Below are 22,195 nucleotides of genomic sequence, written 5' to 3' on the forward strand. Positions count from 1 at the left end.
GCAAAATAGTAAGTTGTCCTTAAATCGAATGTTGAAACACTGAAACCAAACCAATTTCAACTTAATTACACTGTATATTTTATTTCAAGTACTCACTTAAAGGATTTTCTCTCGTCCTCCATATGTCTTTGATTCTACAGAGAGTATTGTTTGGTTATGACGTCTAATTCCTCATTTTCCTCCTCTTCTGAGCGGATAAACATTTTTTCTTACTCGACTTCAGCATAACATATTGTGATATATGTCATTTCGCTACGTCTTATCCTTATCAATTTTAAGAATTGTTGTATTGAAGGGTGATGCAAACTAAGATCTTTAACTAGGTCTGAGTCAAAGTTAAAGGATACTGTTGACTTCTTTTCATTCCTTTTGAAGTCAGCCTCATATTATTAAAGGAATTATAATGTCAGTTTCAGGAATTATTTGAATCGGAGTGATGTATCCCTTCCTAAGACACGATGCATGTCAGACTAACCGTATTGTGTAAGGATTTTTCTCTGAGCTCTGAGAGTAATGCAATATCACGTTGCTTACAGATTCTTATAAGTAAAGTTTATTTGAAGGATTATAGATTTTAAAAGATGTTTAATGGACCGTACAAAAAAATTTCTTTGATACGACACATTTACATGAAAATTCGTCGATTTTAATGTATTGTCAATGAGACAGATAATCAATGTTTCAAATAAAAAAGGCCAACTTAGGGACTTTACCATTACATGTGCCAATACAAATGCAAATTTGAATAAATACATTAACAGAATTTCCATTATCACAAAATTCCTCAAAAGACAAAACCAATACCACACATACACAGACTTTGGACAGTCACATAGAAATTTATTTTACAACATGCGAGATTATTTATTTTATCTATGTAGCAACATATTAGCATCAACTACATTTGTTGTATACAATTTATTGCAGGACTAGTGTTAACTATGATTTCTTTGATAGAGTAATGATGCAAGGAAAATTTCGACCAATGGATTTTAATGGCAAAATTAAAGCCATTTTTACGAAAATGAAACTGAGGCCAAACGACAGGCATCACTAACGAATAAAACACTTGTCATTTGACTGGAGCACATGAGTTTATCCCATTTATTTAGGGGTTCATGTTGCTCGATTTTCTTTGTGTCATTTTTCTACGACTTATTTCTATGGTCATCCTCGTATCTGTTTCTTTTCTATCATATTATAAGACTAATCTAGTTATTTGAGTACTCAAACCTCCACTTTGAAATCTTTCTTCGTTTATATAAAACATGCCATACAAAATGTCTGAATAAATAATATTTTGTCAGATTTGCCAAAAGAATCCACTCATTTAGATAAATGTGCCGTTTAAACATCAATTGAAATAACCATAAAGATATTTTACAACTGCCAATAAGACAACTATCCAGCAGATCCCAAAGTCAATATACAAATACGATGTAGTATGATTGCCAATGAGACAACTCCCCACCAGAGACCAAATCACATAGAAGGTTACAACTATAGGTCACCGTACGGCCTACAACAATGTCCAGATTCCATACAACATAGTCAGCTATAAATACAGGCAACAGTAGTATACCGCTGTTCAAAACTCATAAATCCATGGACAAAAAACAAAAGGACCAAAAATTACCAATGTTAAATAGTTCAAACGAGTAAACTAGCCGCCTGATATACTCTTTGGATATTGTACCTAGCATATTACATTAAGAATTCCGAGTTCATGTGACAGACTGAAAACAATGATTAAACAAATTTCTGGAAAAATCTGGACAGGCGTAATGAATATCATAATTGAGTGACCTTTATATGACATGTTTTCTATTATTTTTCAAATATACTGAAAACTGAAGAATACAACTTGTTAACGGGTTTTAGTCCTTCCATTCAATTAATACTTACATACCATTTAAGGTTGAACAACTCAATAATGTTACAACAAACGATCACAATATGAGAGTTTTGTAGGCGTTTTAGAAATAAAATGTCAATAAAATCAAGTAGACAGAATCGTTAACGTGCAAACTTATAAAAGTTTTATACAAGAAACAGACATGATGGTACAATCTAACAGCGTTAAACGATTACTAAGTGAGGAATACTATCATATTTGCATCTAAATGATTCCAATTTGTTATAGAAATTACTTGTTACAGTTTCTTTTCCAGAAAGACGGAGTCGATTTGTTGTAAAGAAGAATAAGATTGTGATTAAATTTTCAGGATTGATGAGATGGGCTTCTCTGAATAATGATTAAGTTTTAAAAAGCTATGGAATATTTCAAAAAATATCTATAGGGATTCATTTCAATTTTGTAAATGATTATTTAGATAATGTTTGATATAAGACAGTATCTACGTCTATATCAGCTTCGTTTTCTATATAGATGGCGATAAATTGAATATTAGGATAACATGCCAAATAAGATAGATACAACTTCATGTTAACTGACATTAAATTCTTTTGTGATAAATGGAAGGAGATATTACAAAGTGGTAGAGACGAGCTTAATATGAAAATGGAAACCAGAACGTTTTTATTGGTGCAGTGAAGCAAGAAAACGGTTCCGTTGCTTGAGGAACAAATTGATCAACGTTGATTAAGTTGTCTGCGTCAAATATCAAAGCAACAAACCTATAAATCAGAAGTCCGTCTAAGTAAAAATCTACACGCCATCTACTTCTTACATTTCACTGAATAACTCTCATTGATCTCCTGTCATATTCCAAGGCTAATCATATCAAAATCCGAAACTGACGCAAGTATTTTCTTATCAGGTTACCACTGTATATACACAAGGTACTGATAATCGGTCGAGAAAATTTGTTGCAAACAAGAAAATGTATATACGGGCAACAAAAAATCTATATACCGATAATATTATAAAGAAGCAATGGAAAATTACTAATGTTCAAATTAAATTACCGATGTTTAATTCTCGTATATCGATTAGAAGTAGACAAATCAAGATTTTAAAAAAAGAAACTGAAAAATACAAAAGAAGGGGGAAATCTTAAGCATCGCAAGAAATCCTTATTGAGGTAGACCAATGCATTAACAAGGTATAAGCATATCGCTCTCACACATTTGAAAAAAACTTGTGATTTTCCACTCATAAAAAATAATAAGCTGACAGAAGAAAGAATACACTGGGATCAAGATGGAATAAATCCCTTCTTATTAATCGTCTCGATGTTACTGAGTAGGTTTCTAATGTGACAAATGAAAAACAAAATATCAGTTGAACTGATTTATTTTTTTAAAAGACTCACGATCTAGAAAAGCAATTTGGATAAAATACACATATTTTCATTGTGTCTTCATCAAGATAAAGAAAATCATATATAAATCAGTACTAAACAGATGTTTCATTTGGGTTTTTTCACGATTTAAATTTAGAAAAGTCATAGTATGAATTACCTATATTATTTAATTTGTTTATTCTACTTGTTTGGTGTTTTTTAATTCTGTATCAAAAATTATGTTTGGTGATATTGAAACTCAAGTCCAGACGGTTGCTAGGTCATTGTTGATGGTTTACAACCATACATTTTATCTTAGTTTGTTGTTGTTATTCGATCTATCAATTTAAATGTTATATTAGAAAAGGACTAACCCTTTCAATGTATTATTACTTATTACCAATTAGATATAGTTTGTAGGGTTGATTTACAGTCTAATACAATTCGTGTAGTATATTTCAAATCTTTTACTGAAACAACTATTTTACCTCTTTTAAAGTAGTGATATTATACCAACTTTTGAAGATGTAATAACTCTCGATAGGAAAAAATAAAATAATGAAAACGTTACGATTTTTATTTATATTTTTTTTGTCTTTAGAGTTCAGAGAATTAGTGGACAATAAAGGAATGACCATTTGGAAAGATAAAGTATATGGATAGTCAAGCTAGCACAGAGGTAGCTTTGACTTTGAGATACAATTGTACTATTTTTTATCATTGGAATGTATTTTATTTAAGGAATGACTGTAATATTTTTTCTGTCTATGAAGAAATAACATTAAAAATTTGGTGCACACTGAATAACGCGCGTATCGTAAATTCCATTTTAAACCGTAGAAAACCATGAAAAAACGTTGATGACGTCACGGTCACATGACTAAATTATGTCTATGGGCTCATAACAATATAACGTCAGCCAATCAGAAGACGCGTTACATCCAAAATTAAATTATTTTAGTTTATTTATGATGGTCGTTTAACTGATGGTATGACTCTTTTTTAAGGTTGTATGCACAAGTAAAAGCTAGAGGGGTATGGAAAATGTATACTCAAAATTTTCAAAAGACTTTTAAAATACGGGTATGCCAAGAAATAAAATAAAGACTATTGGTAAACGTAATGATTGAACGTTAAAATCTAAATGACTGTAGGTAACTTAACATAAAAAAGGAGATGTGATGAGAAACAATTATCAACTAAAAACACTTAACAATCTGTTAAAAAGTAAAATCACAAAAATAATGAAATCCGAGGAAAATTCAAAACGGAAAGTCCCAAATCAAATGGCAAAATCAAAAGATAAAACACACCAAACAAATGGACAACAACTGTCATATTCCTGACTTTATACAGTCATTTTCTGATGTAGAAAATGGTGTATTGAACCTGGTTTTATATCACTTATCCTCTTACTTGTATAACAGTCGCATCAAATTTCATTATCTTGACAACGATTCGTGAACAAAACAGACATACTAGGTAAAGTTTTCAAAATAGGGGTGCAGTAGTCATCACAGTGTCACAATCTCAATCAGAACAAAAACAAACAAAACATAGAAGCAAAACAAAGCATATATCAAATTTAACAACCACCTTCATTGCTTACTTATTTTTGTATCTTATTTAAGAATCTTAAAATTAACCCATAAAGGATTGAAATAGTTTAAGTCCTGTTACCGAATGGCTTAATCGGGCGCATAGCTTGGCAAATGCACATTAAGAACGATGCGATGTAAAACATATACGTGAACGCTCATCCATCCCCTTATCTTAGACAGTAGTGTAACATCACATCATAACATTAGATTTGATTTTTGCTATTCGTTTCTGCCTCATTTAGTTATATAGCTCTTTATGTATTGATCCATCGTTGTCTGTGCGTACCAGATAAAGAGAAATCAAGAAATGTGCATTTAAGATATAAAACTGCCAAACAATAATAAAACAGATATAAAACTAAGTGGGAAAAAATGAAATTCATTAAAAAACCAATACTTATGAGATTACAAAAAAAGGCATAATCAGTAAATAACCAACAGCGCAAAACCCCCATTCATCAGCAGAAAACTTACAATCGTTACGTATTACAGTTACCTACAACCCCTTTCTTCAGCACAAATATATAAAATACTGAACTAAAGTTCCAAAAGTCCAAAAATCCATTATTCAGCACATTGTTGTGTACCTACCAAAAGTTGGAGAACACATTCTTAAGCAAAATGATATGTACAAACAAATAGTTGAAGAATTCATTCGTCAGTGTATTGCGCTTATTAATTGACCGAGAGCTGAAGAACCAATTCTCCAGGAAAATTTTGCAGAAATTAAGGTTGATATTTGGCTGGGTTGGAGATCAAACAGCCATATCCCCATTTATTCATAGAGTATGGTATTGTATAATTTAGAAAATTAATACGAGCACACACATACACATATTTTCTAGCGAAAAGCATTTCTACATTCAATAATATACCGTCATGCTATGTTTGCCCATGCCTAGAAAATACCAGTGATTGTGTCATATCTCAAAGATTGTATCAATCTTAAATGGGCTATAGATAGTTTAGATGATCGGCAAGATACGAAGTGCATGATTTTCATTTTAGTGCGTTTGAAATGTTGTTATAAATTGGTGCTGTAACATATGCACCGTTCAACTTTGTACTTTATTTGTATCTTTAAACTTGTATTGATTCGAGTGTCACTGATAGAAAAACACATATACAAAATTTCAATCCTGGTATCTACGATGAGTTTATTGAGTAATGTTTTTATAAAAAAGAATCATTGTTCATTTGTTAAATCGACCCCTCCCCTTTCTATACACTTAACTCTGTTCAGTTATTGGACAAACATTGACTGTTTGCAGTCAGCCAGTATTATATAGATTTTGTCATAAGAGTATGTGTTTTTTTGTATCGAAACTTAGTAAGCAGAAATCGACACACAACATTTTTTTCTTTTATATGAAAACATTCATTATTTGAAGTCTCCTTTAAGATACCTAGCTTATTTGTTGAGACGTCAGACGCGCGTTTCATTCAATAAGACTCATCAGTTACTTTCGAATCAAAATAGTTTTAAAAAACCCACATCGTAAACTATAATATAAGAGAATTCCTGCCTTTGTAAATAAACATTGATAGTACTAATGTATTGCTTTCATTTGATCTTTTCAAAATTTGATAAAACTAATTTTCTGGTATGTAAAAATCGTACTGGAAAATTTGGAAACATTAATCAATACGCATTGAAAGCATATAAAACAAGAATGTGTCCAAAATACACGGATGCCCCACTGAATCATTGTCCATGTTCCATGGACCGTGAAATAGGGTAAAAATCTAATTTGGCATTAAAATTAGAAGGATTATACTATAGGGAACATGTGTTCTAAGTTTCAAGTTGATTTGACTTCAATTTCATCAAAAACTACCTTGACCAAAAACTTTAACCTGAAACTTCCATTTTCATTTTTATGCCCCACCTACGATAGTAGAGGGGCATTATGTTTTCTGGTCTGTGCGTCCGTTCGTTCGTCCGTCCGTCCGTCCGTCTGTCCCGCTTCAGGTTAAAGTTTTTGGTCGAGGTAGTTTTTGATGAAGTTGAAGTCCAATCGACTTCAAACTTGGTACACATGTTCCCTATGATATGATCTTTCTAATTTTAATGCCAAATTAGAGATTATACCCCAATTTCACGGTCCACTGAACATAGAAAAGGATAGTGCGAGTGGGGCATTCGTGTACTGAGGACACATTCTTGTTTATGTTAAGTGGACCGTGAAATTGGGGTCAAAAGTCTAATTTGGCTTTAAAATTAGAAAGATCATATCATACGCAAACAAGTGTACTAACTTTCAAGTTGATTGGACTTCAGCTTCATCAAAAACTACCTTGACCTGAAACTCCCACTTTCATTTTCTATGTTCAATGGACCGTGAAATTGGGGTCAAAAGTCTAATTTGGGTTTAAAATTAGAAAGATCATATCATAAGCAACAAGTGTACCAAGTTATAAGTTGATTGGACTTCAGCTTCATCAGAAACTACCTTGACCAAAAACTTTAACCTGAAACTCCCTCTTTCATTTTCTATGTCCAATAGACCGTGAAATTGGGGTCAAAAGTATAATTTGGCTTTAAAATTAGAAAGATCATATCATTAGCAACTAGTGTACCAAGTTATAAGTTGATTGGACTTCAGATTCATCAAAAACTACCTTGACCAAAAACTTTAACCTGAAGCAGGACGAACGAACGAACGAACGAACGGACGGACGGACGGACGAACGGAGCCACAGACCAGAAAACATAATGCCCCTCTATTATCGTAGGTGGGGCATAAAAACAAGTTGTGATAAAAATATGATTGAATCAATTTCTATTTAAGGAAAAGACGACTCAATGCTTTCGTCAAATGTGTACAATTTTGTGACTGGATACATTTAATCTAACTATCCTAAAGGTTAACAGGGGTGAAAAAATACGGTCATCTGAACTTTCTTGCCGGGATACCTAGGCTAAGAGATCTTAAGAGGGATGACGATATGGTTGTACAGGTTGTGATGGATACGTATTCAAGTCCATTCGTATCATATGAAGATAATTTCACCCTATCTTATATTTAAATATATTTAAATTTCTGTTTTCCAGTATGAATGTTCAAAAATTTGTTGAAGTTTGCTGTAACGGCTGGTCTGAAATATAATCTTTTGCTATAGATGAGACACTTAAAATATTTTGTTCAGTTTAGTTTTTAATGAATATTCATATAGTAAGGTTGTACATTTCGCATTTGCACATGATGGATTCTGAAGTAACATTGTTCATGTGTGAATCGTCCCCCCCCCCCACTTATATATTGTTTTCTCTATTTCTATTCATTGATTGAACAACAATCGACCGTTTTCAGTCAGTCAGCTTAGACGTCTTTTTGTCATGGTTGAGTGTGTGTCATTTTTTAAAGTCTCGATACTTAATTGACGGAAATCTATACTCAATTTTAGTGATATATATTCTCTATAGGGAAAAGTAACATAACAAAAAATACCGAAATCCGAAGAAAATTCAAAGCGGGAAGTCCCGAAGCAAATTGCAAATTCAAAAGCTCAAACACACCAAACGAATTGATAACAATTGTTATATTTCTCACTCAGAACAGTCATTTTCTTATGTTAAAAATGGTGTGAAATAAACCTGGTTTTATAGCTAGCTAAACCTCTTATGTATGAAACCATTCATTGTTGTTTTATGTATGTTTGACACATTATTTGGTCTTTTCAACATGTTTTGTTTCGAGCGTCACTGATGAGTCTTTTGTAAACGAAAATTGCAATCTATGATGAGTTTAATAATTAATTCGATTAAGAGTATTGAGCACATTTGAATCTAAGCATTTGAATATTCGTATATATGCCTGATCATATTATGTTATGTTGTAAAACGGCACCAATGCACTGTAAATGAATCCTTATTAAAATGCCACTCCCTTTGAATTGTTGCCAAAAATTAATAGATAATGATTGAGGGTGGGGGGGGGAGTTAAACGACCTTGACTTCCCATGTAGGTGTTGCACGGTAGAAAAAACTAATAGAGATGAAGACAAAAAGATTATTTAGTGCTACTTATATGCAAAGGGTGATAACTCGATCTATTATATATTTATTACTTTTTAAATACCAAAGTGCATACATTAAAACGCCTTTAGCAAATGAACAGAACAAAGAGAGCAGTCAATGATAAAAGTCAAAGGAGAAAAGATACAAACATGACAGACGTAAACTTCGTACAATCCACAATTTCTAATTTGAAAATGCATGTACCAAGTCAGGAATATGACAGTGATTCGTTTGATGTGTTTTATTATTTGATTTTGTCATTTGATTAGGGACTTTCCGTTTTGAATTTTTCTCGAAGTTCAGTATTTTTGTTACTTTACTTTTTTCGTACTATAAGGCATCTGTATACAAAGTATGAAGGAACCATGTCTTCCGCCTTATAAAATATAAAGCTTGTAAGAAGTTAGTTAACGCCTCCGCAGCCGCCGCTGGATCACTATCTCTATGTCGAACTTACTGCCACAAAATTCAAAGTTCTAGAAAGTAAGTTCAAATTACTCTACCTGTTGACATGAAATCATGCAATCTTACACTTAATTCATTTAATAAATTTCATGAAGCAATGTCATAAACATTACAGAAAGAGACATGACCTTATGCAATATTCAAAACTAACTACTAATATACAGAATAATGAGAGGAGAGAGATACCAGAGGATAAATCAAACTTATCAGTCGAAAATAATCTGACAACGCCGTGGTTCAAAAAGAAAAAGACAAACAATTGTACACAAAACAGAACATAAAAAAAATATAGATTGAGCAACACCAACCCCACCAAAAACTGGTAGTAACCTTAGATGCTCCAGAAGGGTATGCAGATCCTGTTCAACATGTTGCTCATTATAGTACAAACCCCGAAAGTAAGTCTAATTCAGTAGTTCAGATTCGGGAAAAGGGAACAAAGTTGTACTGCAACGTTAAGAACAAATCCGTTATAATTTGTGAAATGGATATTCAATAATGATCAACCAACTCGTGATGGTGTCCGTAAAACCTACAAAGGGTTGACTTCAACCTCACCACGAGAAGACACATGACCTTGCACATGATCAAAACGAAATACTAATATACATGAAAAGACACGAGCTTGTGAGAAGCTCAAAACAAACTACTAATATACAGGAATAGTTGGGCTTGCAAAAACCTATTTATATACAAGAAGAGACCTTGTCCAGTTCTAGAAAATACTACTTATATACAGGAAGAGACCTAACCAAGTGCAATGATCAAAACTGTTAATAACTATAATAATAAACAGGACAGACATAACCTTGTAAACTGCTCTTAAAAACTACTAATAAACAGAAAGAGACATCACATTGTAAAATACTCAAAACAGATAAATGATATTCAGGTGGAGACATGGTATATGCTCAAAATATACTACTAATATTCTGTTAAAAACAAAAAGTCTAACGATCTTTAGCATGATTGCCTCTTCGTATCTTTTCATTTGCTAGTCCTATAACATGATGTTTTGTATGCCTTATCTTGAAACTTTTACTTCTCTTACTGAGCTTTTTAAATAAACAAATATCGGTTAAATCCCATAATGACTAGTTGCTATTAGTACCAAAGGATTTCAATGAAATTTTATCTTTTAAAACTACTATTTTTTTCTCTCATTGACATTTGCTGGAATTTCCTTCCGTGTTTTCAATAATTTTCATTGATATTGCTATAAATGTAAATTAACTCTTTACTGAACATTGAATTTAAAAAAAAATAATGGATTTTCTATCAACTTCTCTTGCAGTAAAAACGTGCATCTGACGTACAAAAGTTTAAGCCAAATATCTCTGATGAGTTTATTTGGAAGTATTTCTATGCTGACAAGATATCATTCCAGCAAGTCATGGACAGTATAGACTTGACAGCCATGTCAAATAAATTTATACTTTGACTACACAATGATTGTCATGTGATCATCAAGGAAAACTCATATAAACTGAGGTTTTACTGAAACAAGCCATATTTTGACGACATTGGCACATCCATTTCCGTCTTTCATACTTTTCCATAAAGAATTTTATGTTAAAATGTGGTTTCTTTCAGAATTTTAAGTTGACAATTCGGTCACCAACTTACAACTTCTGTCATGGGTAAGTTGGCTTAATGTTGTCAATCTATTTTCTGATGAGTCTTTTGTAGCCGAAACAATCTTTTGGTGAACACAAATTTAAAACCTGGTATCTATGAGTTTAAAGGAAATCAGAAATGGAGAGGACAAGGCGAAGGGCAACTTTTTTAACAATTGGACAAAATCGATTGGATTGGTACTTTGCTGCATCATGATGTATGTTATCTACCATATGGAATCATATAAAATAACTGACGAAAAAAAAATCTAAACACACTTTCAGAGTGGTAATTATGAGAGAAGTTGCTTACATCATCTCAGGCCTATGGAGATAAAATGAATCTTGAATGGTCCTCACTGAAACACTATTTGTTTGTTAAAACTCATTGTTGTAACTTGGCATATTAAAAAAAGAAGCAGTATATTTCTGACTATTTAACAATTGACATTGTGTACTGAAGAAACACATTGAAGTTATCACAGACTAAAAAGGAAGTCAGTAATATAAACATCACACCTAATAACATACAAGTCATTTATATGTATCATTATTGTGCCCTATAACAATAAGGGGTAAACATAATAATTTAGGAATTAAATAGGAAAATTTATGCGATAGTGAATAATGGTTAAATGTTCGCAGCTAGGTTTTCAATTGTTTATATAATATAAATACTTTGCCAAAAACATATTTGTAATAAAAATGTATCAAGCCATTTTTTGTGTTTAATTTCAAAAGCCTACACAGTATTATCTGTAGATAAATTTTAAATAAAAGGCTAAAATGCCACTTAAATTTTCTTTCACCAACAATCATTGTAGTCAGTGGTCCGAATTCAAAAGCTATTGGTTACAAGATGAAATACAATTCAAAGTAACTTCTGACATTATGTCCTTCTCTCTCTGAAACATTGGGGGAAGTCGGAGGAAAATCTTTTTTTCCCTAATCAATAAAAATCTAACACATTTCAGACATTTACAAGTCATTTATATATAGTTCTTGATGTTTTATTGAATTTAAAATAGTCTGGCAACTTCCCTTTTTTGGTATATTTGTTTTTTTTCTCAAATATATATTTTTGGTTATGTTACAGGAATATGACTTAACTGTAATTATAGAACAAATTAACTGTTCTTTATCTATTATGGGAGTGCTGTCTATATGCAGGAATCATTTTTGATAGGGTGATGAATTTGAACTTTCACATTTTATCATAAAATTAAACTGAGATGTTAAATTTGCTCTATTTTTTCTCAAAGGAATAAACTTGCTTGCAAACATAATGAAATATATACATATATGCCTTAAATCACTTCTATTCAGCTACATACAAATATTCCATCGCAGATAGAATATCAACACACTTATAGCATACTTCTACAAACAAAACAACAGTATATATTAACAATAAGACTTTCACATTCACTAAGCCGTAAATTAAATGATACTATAAAAAATAACAATTAAAGTAATAAACAATAACAAAAATAAATAAGCTGATACTCTGTATCTTGGAGTACAAACTATATGACTCCTCTTTGAATATTTATAGGGCCAAAATCAGTGTTTCCCTTTTTGAGAAAGTAAGGTTTAATTCTTTTCAAACTTATTATGACCATTTTACCATCTAATATTTTGTATGCTAGTAAATGTCAAACTAAAGCAGGATTGATTTCTTTCTATTCTTTTTTTGAAAGTAAACGTTCCAATGTTATGTTTATCCAAGTATCATGCTATTATATCCACAGAAGATTGTTTAAAAGTCCAACTGATCTCAGATCACAAAGACATAAACAGGATCATGAGAAATGTTATGAAAATCATACGTCTACTTATTCTACTTGTTTGATTACCTTTTTTTAGTTTCAACCAATTTTTTTATTGGACCTCAGACTTGTTGCATTTTGTTCAAAACTTCTTTTTTTCAAATCCCAGAATTGTCTCAAAGAAATCTTGTCATCAGAAATAAATAGCATTATATAAATATTTTGCAAAAAGTCTATTTACAGACCTTTGATGGATAAGGCTCTTGATATCAGTTAATTTTATCGTAAACTTCATGAACTTTATAATTAATGGAAATGTTGTTAGAAATGTTTTGAAATATACTACTTATGAATTGTTTGTAATGTCATAATGACATCATAAATTGAATATTTAAACTAAGCAGACATAATTTAGCATAATGGAATTAAAATATAAATTTTGCACTTAAAAATTAACTTAAATTTGAAAGGTCTTGCAGAACTTTAAGATTTAGAATTATTTTAGAGGCCAAATAATGTCAGATATTACATCTGCCCCTTTTATCAATTAAACTACCAATGTAAGATGAATACCAAGTGACAGTATTGGGTAATAGTTTTCTTCATAAAAACTGAATATTGCACAAAAATCAAGCCATATGTACAGATAATTGGCAAGGGCAACTTAACATCAAAATATACTCAATTACAAAGACGATATACAATACTACATACTTGAGTAAAATTTAATACATTTTTTTACTTGAAAGAAAAGTATATACCTTAAGCTGACTAAAACTGTTACCCTTTTTAAAACAAAACTTAAACAATTTTCTGTTCAATTGAAGATAAAAAAAAAATGGATTGTTTTGGTTGCAATAGGCTTTTCTGCGATAACATTCCTTTACATTTCTTTTGGTTTTAGAGTTTTGATTACTGTCACACTGATTAAAATCCCATATCTCCTATGTGTACATAAAACAGAAATTTTAAGTTTTCTATTTGAGGATCAATTGATTCAATGGCTAAAAATAACTGCTTTTCTTAACACCTATTATTAAAGCTACTCAAACATTGAAACTAAAAAACAATATTAAAGTGACTTATTTCATTTCCATAAGCAAGTGAAAAAACAAGAGGTTAAACATATAACAGTTAATATCACAGTTTGAACACCTAAATTTCAGACGATAACAAAAAAATATTCAATGTGTGATGTTACCATCCTGAAACAGCTTAGAAATTGCTACTGCACACAAGAAACTACAAAATATTTTACATATGATATTCACACCCTAGTCTGTATATATATTGGGTGCATACAAGAAACAACAAAATATCTAAAAAAAAATACCTTGTCTGCTAAAACCTTGATTATAAATTTACAATTTATGCTTGTTTCAAAGTTATGCTATCTAGATTACTTGCTATTTGTTGTTGTTTGAACACCAATTGTTTTTTTTTAAAAGAGCAGGGTGTGGTTCCTATAGTCTTTTCTACTGTTCAATATTTCAAATAATATTGGTAAATAAAACTTTACTCTTGGTGCAAAATCTGACCAAATTTTTTTTTTCTCTCTTTTATTCAAAAGTCCAACAAATAAATTAGAACATCAAATATTTGAGTTTAGCTGAACACATATATGTTTCACTTTTAACCACAAATCCTTGTAAATCAGTACACCACAAATAATAATGAATCAAGTATGATTTTATCTTCTCATAGAAAACCAGAAATATGAATCTGTTTTGACGCGTTCAAAAAATCAGTTGTTTAAGTGTTGCTTTTAAATCTTTTTTATAAATGATTTTTAAAACTTACCAAAAATAGGCTCTAAATGTTTCATTTTGCTTTCGAGCAAACAATTACTAAAACATTTTTTTTATGGTTGACATATTGGAAAGAAAATCGAAGATTTATTATGCACAATTTAAAACCTACTTAGAAGAAAAAAACACAAACTTTTAAGAATAAAAAATTCTTATTTGTGGGCTCAAATCAGTCACTACCCTTATAAACATATATGATGTATATACAACAATACATTGTCCACTCCTTGAAACAAGATATGTAAAAAAAGTACAAAATTAATCTTCAAAGAAATCAGTGTTGAACCTTTACAACAGATGTTTTATCAGATTTTCACATAATCTACAACTGTACACAAATATTTCCATGCAGATCTAACTTGGTCTAACATCCTTCAGAATCTAAATGTTCAAGTTGTCTGTTCAAATTAAAAAGTTTACCACCTACAAAACTTCATCCTCATACATTATCATCTGAAATAGATTTTACAAAGATATTAGTAATTCATCACAAATTTTAACATGTTATTTCATCAGAAACTTAGTGCTGATTTTTTAAGGTTGCACTTTTGCTCTTTTTAAAGCATATATAGAACTAGACCTTTAGCAAACAGTAGTCAATCAATCAAAATAATATGTTAATAATCCAATGGCGTGTGTAGCATAGATAGGATTAAGAAGGAGTTAATGGTCTTTGATTGTTAAAGAAGGAGTCTGCCAAAATTTTGACATTAAATTCAAAAGTTCATGTTATAGTGAACAATTACATGTGCATTAAGTTTTAAGTTGATCAGATCACATCATCATGGTAAGCTATCTCAATCAAGAACACAAACCTCAACTTCACGGGAAAGTACCTTAACCTAAATAAAGGCAACAGTAGTAAACTGCTGTTCAATAGTCATCAATTGACCAAGCCTAAACAAATCCATGTCAAAAATCGAAATCTAGGGAAACACATCAACTACAAGTGAAACAAGAGGCTGTCACAACGACAGCAAACTGGATTTATTAACATTTATTTGTGTCCTGCCAATATAACAAGAACCATACATTTAACTGATGAACGGTGAAAGTGAAAATCGTCAATATCAATTTGACCTCCATTTTGACATCAGTATCAAAATATTAAAATTTGAAGAGATTAGGTTGAATGGTTCATGAGTAAATGCAACAACATGAATGGAAACGCAATTTTTCGATCTATCAAGAACCATAACTCCTGAACAGTAAAAGTCAAATCGACATTAGTGAACTTGACCTCCATTTTGTCATCAGTAACAACATATTAAAATTTTAAAAGCTTTGGTTGAATGGTTCAAGAGTAAATGCACGGACAACATTTGGTTGCCACCCGTCCAACCGGCTGCCTGGGCGCCCGCCGTACATCCCCAAATCAATAACCAACATTTTTGTCACAAAAATCCGGTTAAAAATTTAACCTGAGAATAAACTGCTTAGACATAATCACATTTCCATTTTCAGTGAACCATGTACCATAATTTGGCATAAAGTTTGGAAAGTTTGAAGCATAATGAACAAGTGTACTAAGTTTTAAGTTGATTTGACTACAACTTCATCATAAACTACCTTGACCAAAAACTTAACTTATACTGGACTTACTAAATTATAGATGGATGCATTTTGTAAAAAATCTAATCTAACACTTATTTTTTTTCTATTGGTGCATTGATTTTGTAATGTATTTAATGGTCAATTTTAATCAAAGTGATGGAATTCACTCATGGAAAGATTGGGAGAGTAGTTTGCACAATTTCATATTAAGGTATTGTGGGGACAAAAGAACATTAATATAAAGCACTATTGCTGAAAATTGCATTAACAGCAGGTCTTTACAAGGAAAAGTGCCTTTCCAGTATGAAGATAAAATGAGCTTAAATTGAATAATATGGGTCTCTTAATTTGCACAATTTTATTTAAACTGCAGTTTATTTCTTATCCAAATAATGTTGCCTGTACCTTTTCAACATGTTTAAAAAAAAAATTTAAAAAATTGCAAACAAAAAATTCTTCTAGTAAATGTTTACAACTATCCTTGTAAGACATAAGATCTAGACCAACAGCTAAGAACTTTTTAAAGCCTTGTTTTGGGGCATTTTGTAAGTTGAAACATAGGTTATATGACATTTAAAAATTTAAAGTTGTAGAGTGCTTTTTTAATAAGTTATAAAGTATTTTACAGCACAGGGCAGTGAAAATGTACTTTTTCAACGTAACCAAATTAAAAATCTTATTTTATTGAAATGTTGATTTTTTCTTGATTGCAAAAATATATTCCCCTCTTATAAAAATTCAAATGACATAATATAGACATAATGATTTATAGGGAATAAACTAATAAAAGTAGTTTGTTATAATTAAAAGTGTTTCAAGCCAATTCCTGATAAAAAAAAAGTTTAGTTTATCTTTCAGACATAATTTACAGAATCACTTTAAGTAATGTAGATTAAAAGTAATAGGCAATAAATAAATCTATCGTCCTTATGTATCTAACATCTAATATATACATTTGTGTATTCAATTATGAGGTCAAATATTTGTTTATTGAGATGTAAGGATCTGTATATTATGTAAGACTGAGATTGATAAGTAATGTGGTCAATTTTATTGACAGTTTAGGAGGTGGGGCATTGTAATAAAATATCCACCTTGTCCCTGGTTGTTTGGTGATAATGACAGTTGTCAATCATACTAGTATTATATCAATACTCAATTACCTAATCAAAATGTTTTTAAAAAAAAGCCTGCACATCAACACACCTAACTGACATACATTCTTAAACTGCTCCAAAAAGATACCCATTTTCTCACAGTTTATATGTGTATTATGTGCACATACATGAGAACCTTAGGGAACTATATTTCAGTGTGAATACATTTAGTAATAGTAGCTAACTTGTCCTGTTGTTAGGGAGGCCAGTGCCTAAGGAAAGATTTAGAACAAGTTCCAATCTTTCCAAAAAAAAACTCTAGTTGGGTGAAATATCTTACAATAAAAAGGCACAGAGATGTGTCTCGCATGTTTTTAATTTTGATAGTAAAGTGAGATGTGCCAGTGCTAATACAACTTCATAACAAATATCATTTATTCACCATTATCGGAACTTCTTAAACTTACCTAATCACAAACCTAAACAAATAACAGCAGAACTTTAGGTCTGCTTTATGACTTTGTCTAGGCAAGACAAAAATTGTAACCCTCCCCCAATAAAAATATACTTTAACTTGATCTCATAATATTGACTTACCATGATACCACCATCTTGTTTTCTTAGGATTTTTACTACAGGTTTTTATATAAAAAGCATTATCAGGTGGTCTCTTCTGCAATAATAAATTAAACAACTACTAGAACACATTGTACATTATGTCATATGGAAATGTATGACACAAAAAAAAACCAAGCTACTGCAGAAAATCCATAGTACTGTTGGGCAATGATGCAAAAAATAGTTGTGTAGTCTTCTTTTTATTTAAATATTTTTATTCAAATTTAACAAGATTTCCATCATACATAATGTACATTATATGTATGAGGGAAATCATGTTAAATATATTATACCATCTATACACATTATTTGTGACAGAATTTGTGACAGTATCTGGAAATTTACATTGTTACCTACAAGAATGCAACAAAGCTGACACGAGTTAAAGAACACATGTTATCATTTAAGTATAAAATATACATATAGCTAAGCTGCTAAATCATATTAAGAAATAAGATTGATCGATTGAATGTTTGGTGTATAACGCCACTTTCAGCACGATTGTCTATTTCATGGCACCCAGTTTCTATTGGTGAAAGAATCCAGATTTCCAAGAAAGAACCAACTACCTTAGGTAAGAAAACTGACAATCTTAATCAATTTAGGGTTGAATGCACTGCCACATGTTGGACTTGATCTCACAACTTTTATGTTGACAGACACATAATGTAGAAGTTGAACTCGTTAGACTACTCTACAATAGAGTCCCCTCCCCTTCCCCCTCCCCTCCCCATAAACAAGAAATATGTCCAGTAGTAGAAAATGTGTGCATGATAACAGTTAAATAACATTTTTTTCAAATATATGTTTTGCTTACTGATATATTTTATAACAGATTCTAATGTATTGATAGCACAAATTTCTATAACAGTTTGCATCAATCTATATTGTCATTAACACATGGCAGGTACACACACTTTAGGAACTGTATATTTAACCAACAACACATAGTACTACATTCTGTAATAAGTTCATCCATCTGTTTAACTGGTTTTAAACATAAACACTGAATAGAAAACTTTCACTAAAAACTAAGTCAGAATTTGTGAGGAAACTTAGAGGTAAGATTTACAAAATAGAATTTTACTGTTATGGATGAAATATAATAAAAGTACAAGATGGGGGAAGGCATGACAGAATTATACTACAACCTAAATTACTTGATTTAATAGTAATTACCTAAAGCAGACTTTGAATTTGCATGACATCTAATACATTAATAACAGAATTCAATACTAGTTCTCCGTAAAAATTAAATGTAAGATTTTTTTTATCAACATTACAAGAATGCAACCATGATCATCTTCCTACTTAACATACCCCCACTAGTCATTTAAAGTATTGGAAAACAGGAATTAGATGTCTGACAGATAAAACTAGAGGCTCTAAAGAGCCTGTGTCGCTCACCTTGGTCTATGGGCATATCATAAACGAATAAAAATTTACAAAATTTACAAAATTTATGAAAATTGTTTAAAATTGACTATAAAGGGCAATAACTCCTTAAAGGGTCAACTGACCATTTTGATAATGTTGACTTATTTAATTTGTAGGTCTTACTTTGCTGTACATTATTGCTGTTTACAGTTTATCTGTATCTATAATAATATTCAAGATAATAACCAAAAGCTGCAAAATATTTTTGAAAATTACCAATTCTGGGGCAGCAACCAAACAACGGGTTGTCCGATTCATCTGAAAATTTCAGGGAAGATAGATCTTGACCTGATTTACAATTTTACCCCATTTCAGATTTGCTCTTAATGCTTTGGTTTCAGAGATATAAGCCAAAAACTGCATTTTACCCCTATGTTCTATTTTTAGCCATGGCGGCCATCTTGGTTGGTTAGCTTGGTCAACGGACACATTTTTTAAACTAGATACCCCAATGATGATTGTGGCCAAGTTTGGTTAAATTTGGCTCAGTAGTTTCAGAGGAGAAGATTTTTGTAATAGTTAACGACGGACGCCAAGTGATGAGAAAAGCTCACTTGGCCCTTCGGGACAGGTGAGCTAAAAAAAACGAAAAGGTATCCATGGGACACAGATGATGCCCCCTCTTGCATGTAACATTATAAAGGGACATAACTAACGAAATGTAAGAGTGACACTACCCAAATTTGTACTTGATCTGAGTTTTGTGGAAATAAGCATCATGCCATGGTTAATAAGTTTCATAACCTTTGGTTGAGGAAAACTAAAGTTCAAGAACAGAAACAAAAATTTCAGCATTTTTTACATTTGTAAAGTGGCATAACACTGAAAAGGTGACACCATCAAAATTCAAACTTAATCTGTAGTTGAAAGTGAATATACATATATATTTGGTTTGTTACAAAAAATCTTGACTGTTACCTTTTCTGTACAACTAGATAACATACTGACAATACTAAGACAAACAGCTTGAACAGACAGAGCAGGAGACCAGTCTTCTGTGAGAATTGATAAACATATATGTCCATTACTGTATACGTGTGGATGAACAGGGATATTTGGTCCTACAAACATAACCTGAAACAAACATAGAATCAATTAGTTCACAAATATACATGTTGAAGGCTCTACAGTGACCTATAGTTGTTAATTTCTGTGTCATTCTGGTCTCTTTGTGAATAGTTGTCTCATTGACAATCATACCACATCTTCTTTTTTATATGTACCAATTATTCAGAGTGAAAATAAGAAAGTACATGTACAATATATATGCTATTGATGTTCGATGACAATGAAAAAACATAAAAAACAAATCACTCAAACTTTCACCTCCGCTATGTGTGTAGACAACTCACAGAATTTAAATTTGATTTTTTTTAATGGGCAATCTTTGATATTTTTATAATGTATAGTATTACTGAAAAAATGCCAGTTACATTAAACATATTCAGTCAAAGTTAAAGAAACTAATTAGAATTTGTATCATTTGAGAATAGTATAGGAAAGGTTTTGAAGATCATTTAAATCATTTTTTGATTTTCTTCATTGATGACAGTACATGTATTGTAACAGTTTTTATTGATATAAAGAAACTTATTACTCATTCTGAACTGCTTGCAAAGGAAAACAATGCAATAGATTTCCAGATTTTATCTTCAGCATCCACTAACAGGATTTAGACAGAAACATGAAGATGGCTGTAAGATTTAGACAGAAACATGAAGATGGCTGTAAGATTTAGACAGAAACATGAAGATGGCTGTAAGATTTAGACAGAAACATGAAGATGGCTTAAGATTTAGACAGAAACACGAAGATGGTTGTAAGATTTAGACAGAAACATGAAGATTGCTGTAAGATTTAGACAGAAACATGAAGATTGCTGTAAGATTTAGACAGAAACATGATGATGGCTTAAGATTTAGACAGAAACATGAAGATGGCTGTAAGATTTAGACAGAAACATGAAGATGGCTGTAAGATTTAGACAGAAACATGAGATGGGTGTAAGATTTAGACAGAAACATGAAGATGGCTGTAAGATTTAGACAGAAACATGAAGATGGCTTAAGATTTAGACAGAAACATGAAGATGGCTGTAAGATTTAGACAGAAAGATGAAGATGGCTTAAGATTTAGACAGAAACATGAAGATGGCTGTAAGATTTAGACAGAAACATGAAGATGGCTTAAGATTTAGACAGAAACATGAAGATGGCTGTAAGATTTAGACAGAAACATGAAGATGGCTGTAAGATTTAGACAGAAACATGAAGATGGCTTAAGATTTAGACAGAAACATGAAGATGGCTGTAAGATTTAGACAGAAACAAGAAGATGGCTGTAAGATTTAGACAGAAACCTGAAGATGGCTATAAGATTTAGACAGAAACATGAAGATGGTTGCAAGATTTAGACAGAAACATGAAGATGGCTGTTAGATTTAGACAGAACAGAAACATGAAGATGGCTGTAAGATTTAGACAGAAACTAGAAGATGGCTGTAAGATTTAGACAGAAACATGAAGATGGCTGTAAGATTTAGACAGAAACATGAAGATGGCTTAAGATTTAGACAGAAACATGAAGATGGCTGTAAGATTTAGAAAGAAACATGAAGATGGCTGTAAGATTTAGACAGAAACATGAAGATGGCTGTAAGATTTAGAAACAAACACAGGGAAGCAGGCCAAAATGACAAGAACTCTAATGATGAATGTTACTTCATATTGAATTAATTGCACATTTGTGTGGATTAACTCATACTATGTGATTTCCTTCTTATCTTCAAATAACTATTTGTTCCTTAAAATCAACATAATATTATAACTTCCTCTTTAATAATAATATATTCAAATGTCCAGTGTTTCTAATTTGCATACCAGTAATTGCCTAGGGAAAAAATTCATCAAAACATGTAAATATATAAATATGTCACCTTGTTGGACATGTAGAAATGTCAAGGCC

At 31.2% G+C, this 22,195-nt stretch overlaps 1 protein-coding gene across 1 annotated transcript in view; it reads right to left on the reverse strand.

Moving 5' to 3' along the window:
- Window positions 1–11,372: 11,372 nt before the first annotated feature.
- LOC139517614 (ubiquitin-conjugating enzyme E2 W-like) overlaps window positions 11,373–22,195 on the reverse strand; it is a 28,522-nt gene continuing 17,699 nt past the window's right edge. The window contains exons 4-6 of the mRNA XM_071308857.1: window positions 20,150–20,305; window positions 17,774–17,849; window positions 11,373–14,978 (exon numbers count right to left, since the gene is read on the reverse strand). Coding sequence (XP_071164958.1) covers window positions 14,965–14,978; window positions 17,774–17,849; window positions 20,150–20,305 — 246 coding nt within the window. The 3' untranslated portion in view covers window positions 11,373–14,964. The remainder of the gene's footprint in view (window positions 14,979–17,773; window positions 17,850–20,149; window positions 20,306–22,195) is intronic.

This window comes from Mytilus edulis, chromosome 1, assembly GCF_963676685.1.
Source record: "Mytilus edulis chromosome 1, xbMytEdul2.2, whole genome shotgun sequence".
NCBI classification, from domain to species: Eukaryota; Metazoa; Mollusca; class Bivalvia; order Mytilida; family Mytilidae; genus Mytilus; species Mytilus edulis.